Genomic DNA, 16,053 nt, shown 5'->3' on the forward strand with positions numbered 1-16,053 from the left:
GAGGGACAGCGCCAGTTTTTAGCTTTCTGTTCGCCTTGAATTAGAGATGAATCTGATTTAACAATAAATTAATAAGAAAAATGTGTTTATTTAAAGATAAAAATTTCATTGTTCCGTATTGAAATTATTGATGTTAAAAATTAAATAATTGAAAAGGAGGTTCAACCTATTCAATACTTAAAAGAATGAAATGCAGTAATCACATTCCTATTTAAATGGGACCGGTTTCGACCTTAGTCCAGGTCATCATCAGCCGTAAAAACATGTACAATGTTTATGAATATTGGAGGTCAGTTTCACACTCTGATAGGCACAAAGACACGACACCACATTCTGTCATGCACAAAGTCACAACACTATCAACTAATATACGAAGATCAAAAATAACTTGAAGTCGCAGACGAATAGATTTGTAGTAGAAAGCCGCCAGCTCCTGGTGATCAGCGTGGCACATTCAAGGTCATGCGCTGCAGTCGAACGCCAAAGTAGAGTGGAGAATGTTTTGAAGGTCCAGAATTTGTCACGGTTGCGGGAAGTTAAGTACGTATATAAAAATATACACCGCAAATCAGTATAATTGAATGAGTACTTGTACTCCTGCTAAGTTCTTGGAAAACAGTTGACTTGAAAAACAATTGTAGAGAGAAGAAAAAAATGTAGTAAAAAGCGCAATATCGGAAAATAAATGAAAACTTATATGCACAGTGCGCTATTTTTTAAATGAAAAATTTTTAGGTTATGATTGAAGTAGTCGAAGTTGGCGCAAGACAAGAGTTAAAATTTGAAAGAAGAGAACCGAAATGAAGGTCGTGTTTTTGTTTTTTTGTTTTTTTTTTAAATAGAGAAGGAAGAATAAATTAAACGAGGAAGAGTGATAGTGAAATAAGAGAAAGAATAAAAGAAATTGAAGTTAGATGGTAATGAGGAAGGATAAGATAGGGAAATGAAGGAGGGGTAGTTTAGGGTGGGTTAGGAGGGTGGGTTATTGGAGGTAGAAAATGTGGGTGGGAACTACGTAAGGCATGGAAAATAGAATTGGGGTTTTGGAATTTGGAATTTTTGAGAAGAAGAATTAAGAAGTCTTCTCAAAAATTCCAAATTCCAAAACCCCAATTCTATTTTCAAGGTCATGCGCTGCGGTCGAACGCCAATGTAGAGTGGAGAATGTTTTGAAGGTCCAGAATTTGTCACGGTTGCGGGAAGAATTAAGAAGTCTTCTCAAAAATTCCAAATTCCAAAACCCCAATTCTATTTTCCATGCCTTACATAGTTCCCACCCACATTTTCTACCTCCAATAACCCACCCTCCTAACCCACCCTAAACTACCCCTCCTTCATTTCCCTATCTTATCCTTCCTCATTACCATCTAACTTCAATTTCTTTTATTCTTTCTCTTATTTCACTATCACTCTTCCTCGTTTAATTTATTCTTCCTTCTCTATTAAAAAAAAAAAAAAAAAACACGACCTTCATTTCGGTTCTCTTCTTTCAAATTTTAACTCTTGTCTTGCGCCAACTTCGACTACTTCAATTATAACCTAAAAATTTTTCATTTAAAAAATAGCGCACTGTGCATATAAGTTTTCATTTGTTTTCCGATATTGCGCTTTTTACTACATTTTTTTCTTCTCTCTACAATTGTTTTTTCAAGTCAACTGTTTTCCAAGAACTTAGCAGGAGTACAAGTACTCATTCAATTATACTGATTTGCGGTGTATATTTTTATATACGTACTTAACTTCCCGCAACCGTGACAAATTCTGGACCTTCAAAACATTCTCCACTCTACTTTGGCGTTCGACCGCAGCGCATGACCTTGAATGTGCCGCGCTGATCACCAGGAGCTGGCGGCTTTCTACTACAAATCTATTCGTCTGCGACTTCAAGTTATTTTTGATCTTCGTATATTAGTTGATAGTGTTGTGACTTTGTGCATGACAGAATGTGGTGTCGTGTCTTTGTGCCTATCAGAGTGTGAAACTGACCTCCAATATTCATAAACATTGTACATGTTTTTACGGCTGATGATGACCTGGACTAAGGTCGAAACCGGTCCCATTTAAATAGGAATGTGATTACTGCATTTCTTTCTTTTAAGTATTGAATAGGTTGAACCTCCTTTTCAATTATTTAATTTTTAACATTAAGAAAAATGTGTATCGCACACAACACTTATCCGAAAGCTTTTTGTCCTTTCTGGGAATCGCCTTTTCCCATTTTGAAAATTCTGCTTCATTTTTAGGTGGTTTGAAGAAGTGTTTATCTTTCGTAGTTTTGTTGTCAGACTTACATCCTGGAATGAAGCAAGTAGGCTTTTTTTTTTTTTTCGTTGGTATTTCTGTAAGTTTCATAAATTCAGCATTATATTTACACTAAATAAAAGAATACCATCACCAGATCACACGCTCTTCACTTTCACTTAACAATAATGCACGTCAATTAAGTTTTTGCCTTCACAGAACAATACTACAAAACATAACCATATTACAACCACAGATACCAACCCTCAGATAACAACGGTGCTGCCCCAGCGGACGATTCATCACAGTCCCTATACTAGCCAACAGGGAACAACTTAAGAGCTCACACTTTCTCTTCTACTCGTTATGGTAGTACAATACATATGTCCCTCTTAAGACAGAAGCTGTCAAACACAATCAACAACTCGGTATTGGTTATTCAGTAACAGCAGTTACACTTGATTGCCTCATATCTGAACACATTCATTTCCAGCTCCCTCTGCGGTTATTTATTCGTACAGCCTAGTGATTTTTAGACTACACTCTGACTCTTTATGTAACATGCAACACATGGCTTTAACTTAGCCTCACTCATATACTGAACTATAAATCTTAAAAATCTTAAAATTTGTACATATCTTCACAATATGATCTAGTGCGATATTTTACTTGTCATAACTATTCATTATACCACTCGGCACCACTAGAGTTCCAACCGCGCACTACAGAGACCTCGGGACAGGCGTGTTTGTTCATATCACACATCGCACAATGCAGGAAATGACCCCAATCTGTAGTAAACTGTTCATCTGCGTGCTGTCCACTGGCAAACTGATATACTGTACCATCTAATATACATTTGAATGCAAAGTTGGCGCGAATTCAAATCTAAGGTTGGATATGGTATTTTACAACCTACATTTGGGAGCGAATGTGTTAAGCAATGAATATAGAAACTAAACTTCATTTGCAAGGAAGACAAAGCAACTTAAATGGTTAAGCAGTTATCCATTTTTACTGATGTTATACACCCACTTGTAAAGAAAAATAATGCCACACCCATAAGCAACCATCATAATGAGATCTGTAACCGCAAAGATTTTCAATCTGTTGAAAGTAAATTAGGATTATTAATATTAGAAAATACCTGAAAGAAGAAAACATTCAATTACGGATTATACCTAAAAGATACAGTTTAATTACGTAGGTAAGTCAAATATAAATGAGCCTTTATGATTTTGGTGCCTGTTTGGTATGCATGTGGTTCAAGGCTGTTAGAGCACGCAAGGAGGGGTCTCTGAGAGGGGCGTCATAGCTCGGGATGTCTTGTCTGTGCTGTATTCAATCGCTCTCATGATGAGTGAGAGGTACACCCGCATGTTGTGCAATGCATCATCATCAAACTTTTCATCCAAGAAAATGTTAAAGCTGCTGAAATTTGTCGCCAGTTACACGCACAATTTGGGGACAGAATCCTCTTATGGACCCAGGTGAAGTACTGGTGTAACAAGTAGAAGGACGGACGTGACAGAGTTGAAAACATGCCACACCCACGCTGCTCCCACACTATCATCACAGCATAGAACGCTGTGGCTGTTCGAGAGCTTATTGAAGTTAATACGCGAACAACTGTGCTTCAAATCAGGCAGGAACTTCAAATGACATTTTATTCTTGAAGGAACATGACCAAATTCAAATTACACTTTAAATTTTTAAATATACTGGTTTGGTCTCTTAGGATCATGGTTAACACTTGTCAGCCTTTTTGAATTTCCCGTATTCCTTTATTTTGATGGAGAATGAGTTCGCTCTTCGGGCTACACTGCACCAGGTCCTCTTCTCACTCACATACGGCTTTGGAACATCCTACTGTGGAGTAATGGTGGTATTTGGCCAGCCAGGAGATTGATCTGGATCTGTGGGTTTGCCAAAGTGAAAAGCTGTTAGATTTCAAAGCTTCTTTCCTCTGATGCATTAAAAGAAAGGATCTCTCTGAGATACTTAAAATGGACACAACATTTTATTTTGCCATATTTGGTATCAAGAAATGCAGCGGGTTTATAATGGTCAGACATCATTACTTCAGTTTTTTCAAAATATATCTGGAGACCAACAACTTCAGCTACTTCTCGTAATATTTCAACCTGGAGGTAGGTAATGTTGAGATCGATCTGCCATTAGGACTACATCATATGCAAAAAGAAGGAAGCTTATGTTTACTGCTTAGGATCTGGTGCCCAGCCTATTACCATTATTGGGTAAACTCTGGAGAACTTTCTTAGCTAAGAAGCAAATGGTGTACTTTTTGTGTGTGATACATTGTGCTAATTGTTGATGTCAGGTGAGGATTATCCTGCTACCATATGCAACAGGAGAAGGTACTACCTGAGACTGTCTGGCTGAGGGTCAAGCAGCCATTACCAAACTTGACACCCAAAGGGGGGACCAAGGCTACAGGTGGAGACCTTCCTTTGGAGGCCAGGTGAAGCCTTTGTGTAGGAAATGACACATCACTTCACCATAAAGGAGAACATGGTCAACAGTTTAATGGCGGTAGAGGACCCCAGTCCCAACGGCAGATAAAACGGAAGAACTTTCTGCGGTCGTGTATAGGGCCTAGTTCCCATCACTGAACCATGAGAGGGCTGCCCCTAATATTATTTCAAGTTTTTCATCTGTAGTAGTTGCAGTGCGAAGACGCTTGAGTGTGCTGATTATGAGAGAGATAGTACCCTTGATGGATGGGTCTTTCAGCAGTTTGATGAGTTCCATTATGTCAGAGGCTTGGTTGTTTGGGCTCTCGGAGGGGGCGAAGTGCGGGAGAGTAGCATTAGTTTGGGGGAGTGAGGGGAAGTCTTCGGCATTGAAGTGTGGAGGGGGGGTTGAGGATGATTGAGTTGGGTGCGAGTTAGGGTTCATTGATTCTGCAAATGAGATTCCTTCTCTCGTGTGTGCTGATTTGTGGATACGGTTAGCTGTGGGCACTAGAGGTCCGTTTTTAGCAGAGGGAGGCCTATTGTTGTTTCCGTTGATTATCTTTTGGTAGAGACTGCATTTTCTGTAATTAGCGGTGTGCTTCTCGCCGCAGTTGGCACAGGTGGGGTTGAATTCCTGTTGCCCACGCCTGGGGCATTCCGAAGCATAGTGGGGTTGTCCACAAATAACGCACTTCTGGTTGCAGTGGCAACCCGAGGAGCCGTGCCCATAGGCTTGACATCTGTAACATTGGACCGGGCCTTGGGTGCCGCGGTATCTCTCTATTTTTACTATGGTAGCAGCAAGGTTCTTGATTTCAAAAATGGAGCTTTCTTGGGCATTGGTGCCGTTATAAGTCACAAGATAAAGTGGAGTTTTCTGACGGGTCCTCTGGGAGGTCAGTTGTTTAATGGATGCTATGTCGTATCCGTGGGCAACGAGTTCTTCTCATACCTCATTCATATCTTGCGTGGAGTGCAGCCCTCTAATTACCGCTTTACGGTACCGCTTATCTAGTAGTGGCCTGGAGTGATATTGCCATGTGCGAGCGTTTACAATTTGGGTGACCAGCTCATGGTCTTCTTTGGTCCAGGTGGCAACTCTGACCCCATCGTGGAAGTGCTTGAGGCGGTAGTCCACTTGGTTATCGCGGAGGGACTTGATCAGCTCATTGACGTCCTTCACATATTTAATGTAGATGGGTGGAATTCTCACTTTTGATTGTCTTGGCTGGTTCAGGTTTTGGCTTTCTGCCTGCTGGGTCGCTGATGCTTGCTGTTTGGGGGCCGGGGTGGTAGGGTGAGTCTTTGGTGGGTTTTGGTTTGCGGTTGAGGATGAATTGGGTAGGGCGGTAGATGATGGTTGGTTGAGAACGGCATATCTATTATGGGTAGGGAGGGGTTTGGACTGAGGTAAGTTGGTAGGACTGCGGGCTTTGGTTGACTTCTTTCTCTTCTTATTCACTACAGTGGTCATGTCTCGTGTGTCATCATACTCAGAGTCAGTGGAATTTACTTCTGATTCAGTAGTGCTGTCACGATCTTCGCTGGCAGATGGTGAGAGCGGAGAGCTTCTCGTAGTGGCTGGAGGTGGAGTTTCAGAGTGAACAGGGTTGTTCGTAGAAGTGTTCATTGTTCTGGGGTTGTCAGGGTTGGCAGTGCTCGCGGGCGGCGGGTTCAGTGATGGGGGGCTCTGTTTATCCCCATGGGATTTTCGAGCTTTTCTGCACTGCCGGGCCGGCCCGGCATGCTTAATTGAAGCTATGAATGAAGGGGGGCCGAACTTTGTCATAATTGTGACTTCAGGGGTGGATTTAATTTGGAAAAGTGTCTAATGTAGTAATTTATCGTCTCCTGCCGAGGTCAGGAGACAGGTCGAGGTATGGGGCTGTGCCTAATATTGTCTGTGTAACCATTCAGTCGTTAACGCAAATTGGAATATGGTAGAGTGGGGGGGGGGGGTCAAACACCCTAGGGTGGACCAAGGGAACCGCGCAACGGCTTGCCACTGTGAGCCAAGGTTATGTTGACACCGTTAGGTTTCGGCGAGTCTCACAGTGGGGCCGGCTGACGAGCCCAGCTACAAGGGGAGATTATGATGGCCGCTATTCAGCAGGAGAAAAAGTATGGGGAGCCTACTGTTAGTCCTAGGCCCGCAGCCTGGCGCTATGCTATTGCCTATCTACCGGCCAGGTGGCGGGGTCCAACGGTGGAAGTCAGGAGTGCCACTAGACCAGCGGAAGGCAGACCAAGTAGCCGTAAGACAAGTTTTGCTCTTTTTGATTTGCTCTTTCGGAATGTGTGGCTACAAGGCTGTCGTGCTGATATTTGTGGCTCTGCCTGGATTGTCAGAAGATTTTTGTCACCCCTGGGGGTTAGTAGAGATTTTTTTTTGCTAGGGGCTTTACGTCGCTCCGACACAGATAGGTCTTATGGCGACGATGGGATAGGAAAGGCCTAGGAGTTGGAAGGAAGCGGCCGTGGCCTTAATTAAGGTACAGCCCCAGCATTTGCCTGGTGTGAAAATGGGAAACCACGGAAAACCATCTTCAGGGCTGCCGATAGTGGGATTCGAACCTACTATCTCCCGGATGCAAGCTCACAGCCGCGCGTGCGCTGAGTACAGTCTTGAAGAGATGTAGCAGTGAAGTAGAGTAAGAAGCTGTAAGGCGCAGGGGCATGCAGCCCGCAGAACAGTTGGGGGTAGGCCACCCTCCCAACTACCAGTTGGAATACCTCCTCGCTTCTTATAATTCCTTGGCTGGTAATGTCCAGTGATGACGGCAGTGGCTGGCCAGAACGCCCAGGTAGGGTAGGCCAGTTGCGGCAGGGGACCACGGAGAGTTCTTGCAGTGTGCTAACGCCCGTTAGCTGATGTAGGTCCGGCCGAAATATCGAAGATCGCTCGGAGCTCAGTGTTGTGCTCTGTTCGAAGGTTATCCGTCCAGTGTATGCAGGTGAACTTATCAGAAGCCCTTATAAGAGGCACAGTCTGATAACTGCATACGGGAGATAAATCTCCACAATGGAATTATTGCTCGCCTAGCAATTCCGAATGGAAAATTCTAAATTCCCATGGAGGTAATTAGATATTTTTCACCAACAGAGCATGTCAAAAATGTCAAACATATCAGATGTAAGGCTTTTCTGACGTTTGCTCTATTAACCAGCGTTTCGTCTTAGGTCTGACACTAGACTCATCAGAGTGGGATGTGTCAGACCCTACCCACTGACGCTGGGGTGTATGCAGGTGAACTTATCAGAAGCCCTTATAAGAGGCACAGTCTGATAACTGCATACGGGAGATAAATCTCCACAATGGAATAATTGCCCGCCTAGCAATTCCGAATGGAAAATTCTAAATTCCCATGGAGGGAATTAGATATTTTTCACCAATAGAGCATGTCAAAAATGTCAAAAACATATCAGATGTAAGGCTTTTCTGGCGTTTGCTCTATTAACCAGCGTTTCGTCTTAGGTCTGACACTAGACCCATCAGAGTGGGATGTGTCAGACCCTACCCACTGACGCTGGGGTGTATGCAGGTGAACTTATCAGAAGCACTTATAAGAGGCACAGTCTGATAACTGCATACGGGAGATAAATTACCACAATGGAATTATTGCTCGCTTAGCAATTCCAAATGGAAAATTCTAAATTCCCATGGAGAGAGTTAGATATTTTTCACCAACAGAGCATGTAAAAAATGTCAAAAACATATCAGATGTAAGGCTTTTCTGGCATTTGCTCTATTAACCAGCATTTCGTCTTAGGTCTGACACTAGACTCATCAGAGTGGGATGTGTCACACCCTACCCACTGATGCTGGGGTGTATGCAGGTGAACTTATCAGTAGCCCTTATAAGAGGCACAGTCTGATAACTGCATACAGGAGATAAATCTCCACAATGGAATAATTGCCCGCCTAGCAATTCCGAATGGAAAATTCTAAATTCCCATGGAGGGAATTAGATATTTTTCGCCAATAGAGCATCTCAAAAATGTCAAAAACATATCAGATGTAAGGCTTTTCAGGCGTTTGCTCTATTAACCAGTGTTTCGTCTTAAGTCTGAGTTCTTTTACGCGCCATTAAATCTACTGATGCAAGGCCCAAGTATTTCAGTACCTTCAAATACCACCAGAATGAGTCAGGTTTGAACTTGCCAAGTTGGGGTTAGAAGGCTAGCACCAAGGCATCTCAAATCAACAACAAAAGATGATTTTGAAATAATTACTGTAAGTTTTGCTTTAGTGCTCTTATTCATAAGTAGAGGAAGGTTGACTGTAAGAAAACCTTTCTAAGAAAGTAAACAACAGAAGTAAAGTCCTTTGTTATATTATGACACATGTAAAACAACATTTTGAAGGATAAATCTTCATTTACCAGCATGTATTCTAATATCCTTTATTTTTTTCCTGAGTGAGACTTTGGCAGGTCCAGCAGACTTTCCGCTAGCCCACCAAATCCGGAAATTTTGAAGGCAACTGATCAGCTGTTCTTTCTCATCTTGCTGTTGTTGAGAATTTCCAGGAGGAAATGCTGCTAGAATCTCCAGAGCTGTTACAGGCCCTATTCCCTGCAATCCAACTGTGTAGTCACTTCCCACCAGCAGAGCTAACAAAATCATCTGCTGTCTAGACAATTCTGAAAAGTTGAAGAGTATATTAATATTCTTGACACTGAAAATACGGTAACGGGGGGGGGAATGCAATAAAAGATGATTATTGAACATTTTAAAACAATATTTAGTTCACTACAAAAGTGCACCCAGAGTTAAATTACATACATAAAGGCACAGATGGTGCAATTAATTACACACTGGTCCAGCCAATTCAATACATTTTTTTTTTTTTTTTTGCTAGTTGCTTTACGTCGCACCGACACAGACAGGTCTTATGGCGACAATGGGACAGGGAAGGGCTAGGAGTGGGAAGGAAGCGGCCGTGGCCTTAATTAAGGTACAGCCCCAGCATTTGCCTGGTGTGAAAATGGGAAACCATTTTCAGGGCTGCCGACAGTGGGGTTCGAACATACTATCTCCCGAATACTGGATACTGGCCGCACTTAAGCGACTGCAGCTATCGAGCTCGGTCAGTTCAATACAACTTACCTACAAAAGAATACAGACAAAACCAGTTATAGCAACTCTGAAGGGACCACAGTAAATTGAAAATGTTAAGGAACCACCTCTTCAATACAATGACAGTTTGATGTGAGTTAGATCACATGTTTAGACAAGATTGGTACAGTAAAACCTCGTTAATTCAAAGTCGTTGGGACTCAAAAATCGGACGAGGAGAAATCTATGCTGGCTCCCATGCGCAAGTGCTTTATTCATTGGATTACTATACTGTATGCATTTTAGATGCCTTGTATTTACACAGAAAATACCCGATGCCCTTAAAATCAAACTTTCCTACGACTCTATCCTTGTACAATTTCCCGCCATGGCACTTCTCTCGTACTTCAGAAATGTGAACACTTGCCGCATCACAAAGTGTTCTAAGACCCATTAATACATGCAATCACCTAGATTCACAGTTTATACTTTTCAAATGCCATGGAAAAAACTATTTCCGAAATATGTCCAACAAGGTGCATTTACAATGTTCAAATAATGCACTTGGATAAATCACTGACAAACATAACCTCACGAAATGAAAGAAAACAAAATCACACAATTCGAAGACGAGGATAAATAATGCTGGTTCCCTTGTGCAAATGCATTATTTTTTGGATTTCTTTACTGTTTGCATTTTCATTATAGATGCTTTGTACTGGCATGGAAAGTGCCCGACATCCTTAAAATATTGTGGCTTATCGAACTTTCCCATGACGAGGGGATAAAGTTTCTTGCTTCCATGTGCATTACAACGCACTACAATGACCCCCATCCCCGACCTTTGTACGATTCCCCGGTTGATACTTTCTGCTTTAAAACCATAAGACCGTTTGGGCTCGCATTAAAATAAAGCAATGCAGTTTCGTCGGCAATGACAATATTGTTTGGTGCCTACGAATTTATTATATGAGCCACGTTTTTTTGTCAACTGTCGGCATCGTCAGTGTTCGCGGATTCTGTTTTTCTGCACACTGCCTGTTGCGTGATATTACGGCATTCCTTAAAAGGATGAATACAAAAGAATTCCGATTTCATTCAATTTAGCAATCATAAAGCGTACTGTAGACCCACCGAAGTGAGTGTAAGTGCGGAATGCTACCCGTCCACGTTCCGGAACCCGCATTCTATTATGCCGCGAATAACTTTCGAGTTGAAATTACTCTGTAACATACTATTGTTTTAAACTGTAAAGGCAGTTTTGAATTAAAAGTCTGATTTTCGGTAATGGGGCCGACATTGTACTTCGAATTACGAATTATCCGTATTTCGAATTAAACAAATTAAATAACATGCAAAACTGTATCTCATGTTTCCGGGAACGAGAGCTTCTTCGAATTAGGCGGGATTTTGAATTATCGAGGTTCTACTGTATTAGTTTTGAGGCTCATTATGCGTCATCATCAGCCAATTAATCAACTGAGAAAATCATAACTAATCAAAAAACAATATACAACACATAACAGCACTTACAATGACAAATGTTAAATTGTAACAAGTTAAAATATAAAACATATGACAGCAAAATCTGAAAAGGTAACCCAGTTAAAACACATGACAGCACCTACAACGACAAATGTTAAATTGTAACAAGTTAAAACAATGAGAGTAAGGTGCCGTCTGACCATAAAGTAAAATTCTATAATATCTGAGAAGGTAACCCAGTTGTTCAGTCTTGATACATGAGAAAATAGTCCAGCTTGAGGTGTATAGATCATAAGGTGTATCTTATAAAAAACACACGACAGCACCTACAATGACAAATGTTAAATTGTAACAGGTTACAATGATGAGAGTATGGTGCATCTGACATAAAGTAAAATTCTATGAAATCTGTGAAGGTAACCCAGTTGTTAAATCTTGATACACAGGAAATAGTCCAGCTTGAGGTGTATAGATCATAAGATGCATCTTTAGTCTTGTTAAAAAGAAACTGTAAAACATGTGTTATCCGTGGGAAGAATACATCTTGTTCTCTTAATCTGTGGTAATCAACAGGTTTACCTCAGGTGGTTCCGAAGCAAACAATGCCAACACCCTGCTCAAGGTCTCCATGATTCCATATCGAACTGGGAATTATAACACTGGTCCAAAATAAGATCTTCACATGACCACAATGATTAGAATATATAGTTTTTCTTTTAATCTAAACAGTGTTATGTGACAAGATGTTAATAATATAAGAAACATGTACCACTTTTAACCAATAAGGTGCCATAAGCAACAAATGTATCGACATGGTGGAAAATAAAAAATACTTAGTTGTGAATCTGTTGAAGTGCGATATGGATCATGAAGTTGATTTTATGTAATCCAAATGCCAACCAGGCAAGCAAAGAAGTTAACACCTACCTCAACTTAAAGATGAAAATAGCTAAAGTGACAAAGGATATAGTGTTTTTGAAGGAATGCCTTAAAAATAATTTTTACACCCAGTTTTCTTAAAAATGCCCAAAGAAAAACTATATATTCTAATCATCATGAGTTTACTCAAATGAAAGTCAGTACAATATGGTTAAAAAGAGAAATTAAATTTATGTATAAGAGAAAGAAATATCTTAATGAGAAAATGACGTATTTTGCACATCTCTCAGCACCACTGAACTTGCTTCCTCTGGAATGGGATTCTTTCCAGAAACAGTGAGAAAATGGAGAACATACTTAAAATGAAACAAGAAACTTTGGATAAATTATTAAAGTTGAAAAATTTAGCAACTAAGAGATAAGAAAGAAGGTTAGTTCCTAATCTTACACTTGATGATAGTGTTTATCCACCTCCAGTTATAAACTTGTCTAAGATTGAATTTAATGAACAAGAAACGTCTATTTTAAGTCAAGGCCCTAATTTCAATTGGCCAAGTTCAAACAAGAGTAATTATTTAATCAGCACAATAGCAGAAACAGAAACAGCAGTACAGAAACTACCCGTAGATTAACAGAATGACATAAGGTATGAAGTTAAAAAGAAAATTCCTATTTTAGTAAAAGGTTTACAATCACTTCGAGGTGCTAGTAAGGCGGTAAATAACTTAAAGCAAAATAAATAACCACAAAAGCAGATAAAGGAGGAACAGATGTAGCCCTAGATAGAAATGTTTATATTGAAAAATCAGAAACATTTTTTAATAATAATAATTCATTTGTTAGAATTCTTGTTCAATGAACATGATGTGCAAACATTAATAAATATGAACCCTAGACTCCCGACTGCGAGAGCACTGCCAAAATTACATAAACAGGGAAAACCGATTAGACCTATCACAAATTTCAAAAATAGCCCCATTTATAAAACTTCTAGGTTTATACATAATTTCTTATCAAGTAAATATGTATTTCATTGTAAAACACCTATCAAAAACTCAGTGGATTTTTGCAATCTAGCTATAGATTTTAAACTTAGATCATCTCACACAACATGTTCGTTTGACATAACCAACATGTATACAAACATTCCAATAGAAGACACTATCAGAATCATTAAGAAGAATGTAATGAAGAACAAATTAATAAGCAAACCAGAAATTGACGATTTTATTAATGTTTTAGAATTTGTGTTATATCAAAATTATTTTACGTTTAATAATAAAATTTACCGGCAAAAAGGACTCTCAACGGGTGCGCCAGCATCAAGAATATTGGCTAACATATACTTAGACTGTTTGGAACAAATAAGGATTATTAATCAAATAGAGGGATTGGATTTTTGGACACCATATGTGGATGATGTTTACGCTATAATAGATAACAGACTCGCCGATAGTAAATTTTTTAAAAATATATTGAATAACTTGGATTCCAATATAAAATTCACTTTAGAAGAAGAAGAAAGATCACTGAATTTTCTAGACGTAGTCACGAGAGAAGAAAAAAGGATTTTCTTTCAAAATACACAGAAAATCCACTTTCATACTAACCACTATCAGGAACAACTCGTTACTTCCTGAGGCACAAAAAAGATCAGCATATTATAGTTACGTTAACAGAGCGTTTAGTATACCATTGTCCAAATCAGAAAGGAATAAAGAACTATTGTTTATGACAAAAAGCCCTAGTGAATGGTTTGTCCGACTTGTTGGCTGAATGGTCAGCGTTCTGGCCCTCGGTTCAGAGGGTTCTGGGTTCGATTCCCGGCCGGGTCGGGGATTTTAACCATCATGGTTAATTCCAATGGCCTGGGGACTAGGTGTTTGTGCTGTCCCCAACTTCCCTGCAAATCACACACCACACACAACACTATCCTCCATCACAATAACACGCAGTTACCTACACATAGCAGATGCCGCCCACCCTCATCGGAGGGTCTGCCTGACAAGGGCTGCACTCGGCTAGAAATAGCCACACAGAATTATAAATTATTATCAAATGGTTTCAAGAATAACATGATGGATAAAATAATTAATAAATTTTCGGAGAAGCAACAATCTAAATTAGCAGTCGAACCTAATAAAACTGATAAATACATCAAATTCACATATAATAATCCAAACATACATGTAATAATAAATTTATTTATGAGAAAAAATTTCAAAATCACATTTTCCACCAATAACAACTTGAAATAGAGTATTTCCAACCAAGATACAGTAAATATCTCTGAAAAAGATAATTTTTTTGATTCGGGAATATATAAACTTACATACTTTGAGTGCAAGAATACATACATAGGACAATCCGGCCGCAATTTTAAAGTAAGATATTTAGAACATGTGAATGCTGAAAAGCATAGAAGATTGCTAGCTATGGGAACACACATGACTACCATAAGTCATAAATTTACCAACATAGAACAAGACCTCACCATCATAAAAAAATTAAAAAAGGGCAACTTAATGAACACATAATATGAAGATCTGTACATTCATGTGGACCAACTTGTAAAGAAAAATGATAACCTTAATGAGGCTATAGAGTATAAGCACCCCTTATATGATCAAATTCTGGTGCATCTGAAAATACTTGACAAAGATTACGAAAAAAGAATTGGAATATCTCCACCTCCAGATAGCCCTCCAACGTGTTCCTCCTCCTTTGAAGTAGAAGGTAACAACAAGGAAGTTAATGACACACCAATATCCCTTGCTCCTCCACCTTCTCAAGTACGTGAACAAGAAAGAACACATCACTACTATACCAGACACAAGACCATAAAAAAGACAAGAGATACTGTTCCAGAGGAAAGCAGGTTGAAAAAGAATTGACAACTAGGAATTAGTGATATTATCATCTCCTATAGTAATAAGAGCCACATTATGAAACCTAGATTTCTTCATTTCGACAATTACTTTTTTTTTTAATGTATAATTTATAAATTGGCCTTTTTTTAACATGAACTTTTTAAGAAAAGAATATTCATCAGGGCATATTCTCTATGGACTATTGTACAAGTGTTTCATTGAAAACCACTTTCAATTGTAATAAGAATTTATACATTTTCTCATGAGTATATTGTTTTTAATGTTGTCATTTAATCTTCTTATGTTATTTTTAAGGACACTTTCTCTCAAAGCATTGATACTTTGTCAATATATGTATTTTTCATCTAAACAGTGTTATGTGGCTGAAGATGTTTATAATATACAAAACATGTACCACTTTTAACCAATAAGTTGCCATAAGCAACAAATGTATCGACAAGGTGGAAAATAAAAAATACTTAGTTGTGAAGCTGTGGTAATACATAAAAATCCTAACAATTTCAACAGGGACACTGGTCATCAATTAAGTAATACGTGGCTGTCCTTTCTATATTTTTTTTGTCTTTTTTTGTTTTGGTGTTTTCCAAATTCGTACGTTCGTCATCAACAGTTGGTTCATTCTAAGCTATGTGTTAATATCATATTGGAGCTTAATGTTGTCGTCAGCTCCCGCTTGGAGCGCTGTACCAACATACAGCGAGCCACCTGGTGAAGAACGAAAGTACCAATACAATTCTCCAACGGTAAAGTATTCTTAAATTCAAACCCTCATTACTGTATAAGACTTCCTTGGAAACAGTCGAGATTTTCTTCTGAAGCTGCAGAGCAAAGTTCTCTGCGAAATGTAAAGAGTTTCACCTTGTTTTCTTGACACGGCATAAGCCTAAAAGCCCATATCATGTCTACTGTCACTGTCAATAGCTTTTCTGAGATAAGGACTGAGTATGTGTCCAATGACCTCTGTATTCCTACTTTGTCTGCATTGGTGTATGTATATTTTATAATAACACAGGGCTAAGAAG

General features: G+C 39.3%; 1 protein-coding gene across 5 annotated transcripts in view; it reads right to left on the reverse strand.

Moving 5' to 3' along the window:
- mus201 (rad2 superfamily protein mus201) overlaps positions 1-16,053 on the reverse strand; it is a 111,605-nt gene that overhangs the window by 16,056 nt on the left and 79,496 nt on the right. For all 5 annotated transcript variants that reach the window (XM_067151280.2, XM_068228615.1, XM_067151281.2 and 2 more), the window contains one exon: positions 9,101-9,361. In XM_067151280.2, the coding sequence (XP_067007381.2) occupies positions 9,101-9,361 (261 nt within the window). The remainder of the gene's footprint in view (positions 1-9,100; positions 9,362-16,053) is intronic.

Source organism: Anabrus simplex, chromosome 7 (assembly GCF_040414725.1).
Source record: "Anabrus simplex isolate iqAnaSimp1 chromosome 7, ASM4041472v1, whole genome shotgun sequence".
Lineage (NCBI taxonomy): Eukaryota > Metazoa > Arthropoda > Insecta > Orthoptera > Tettigoniidae > Anabrus > Anabrus simplex.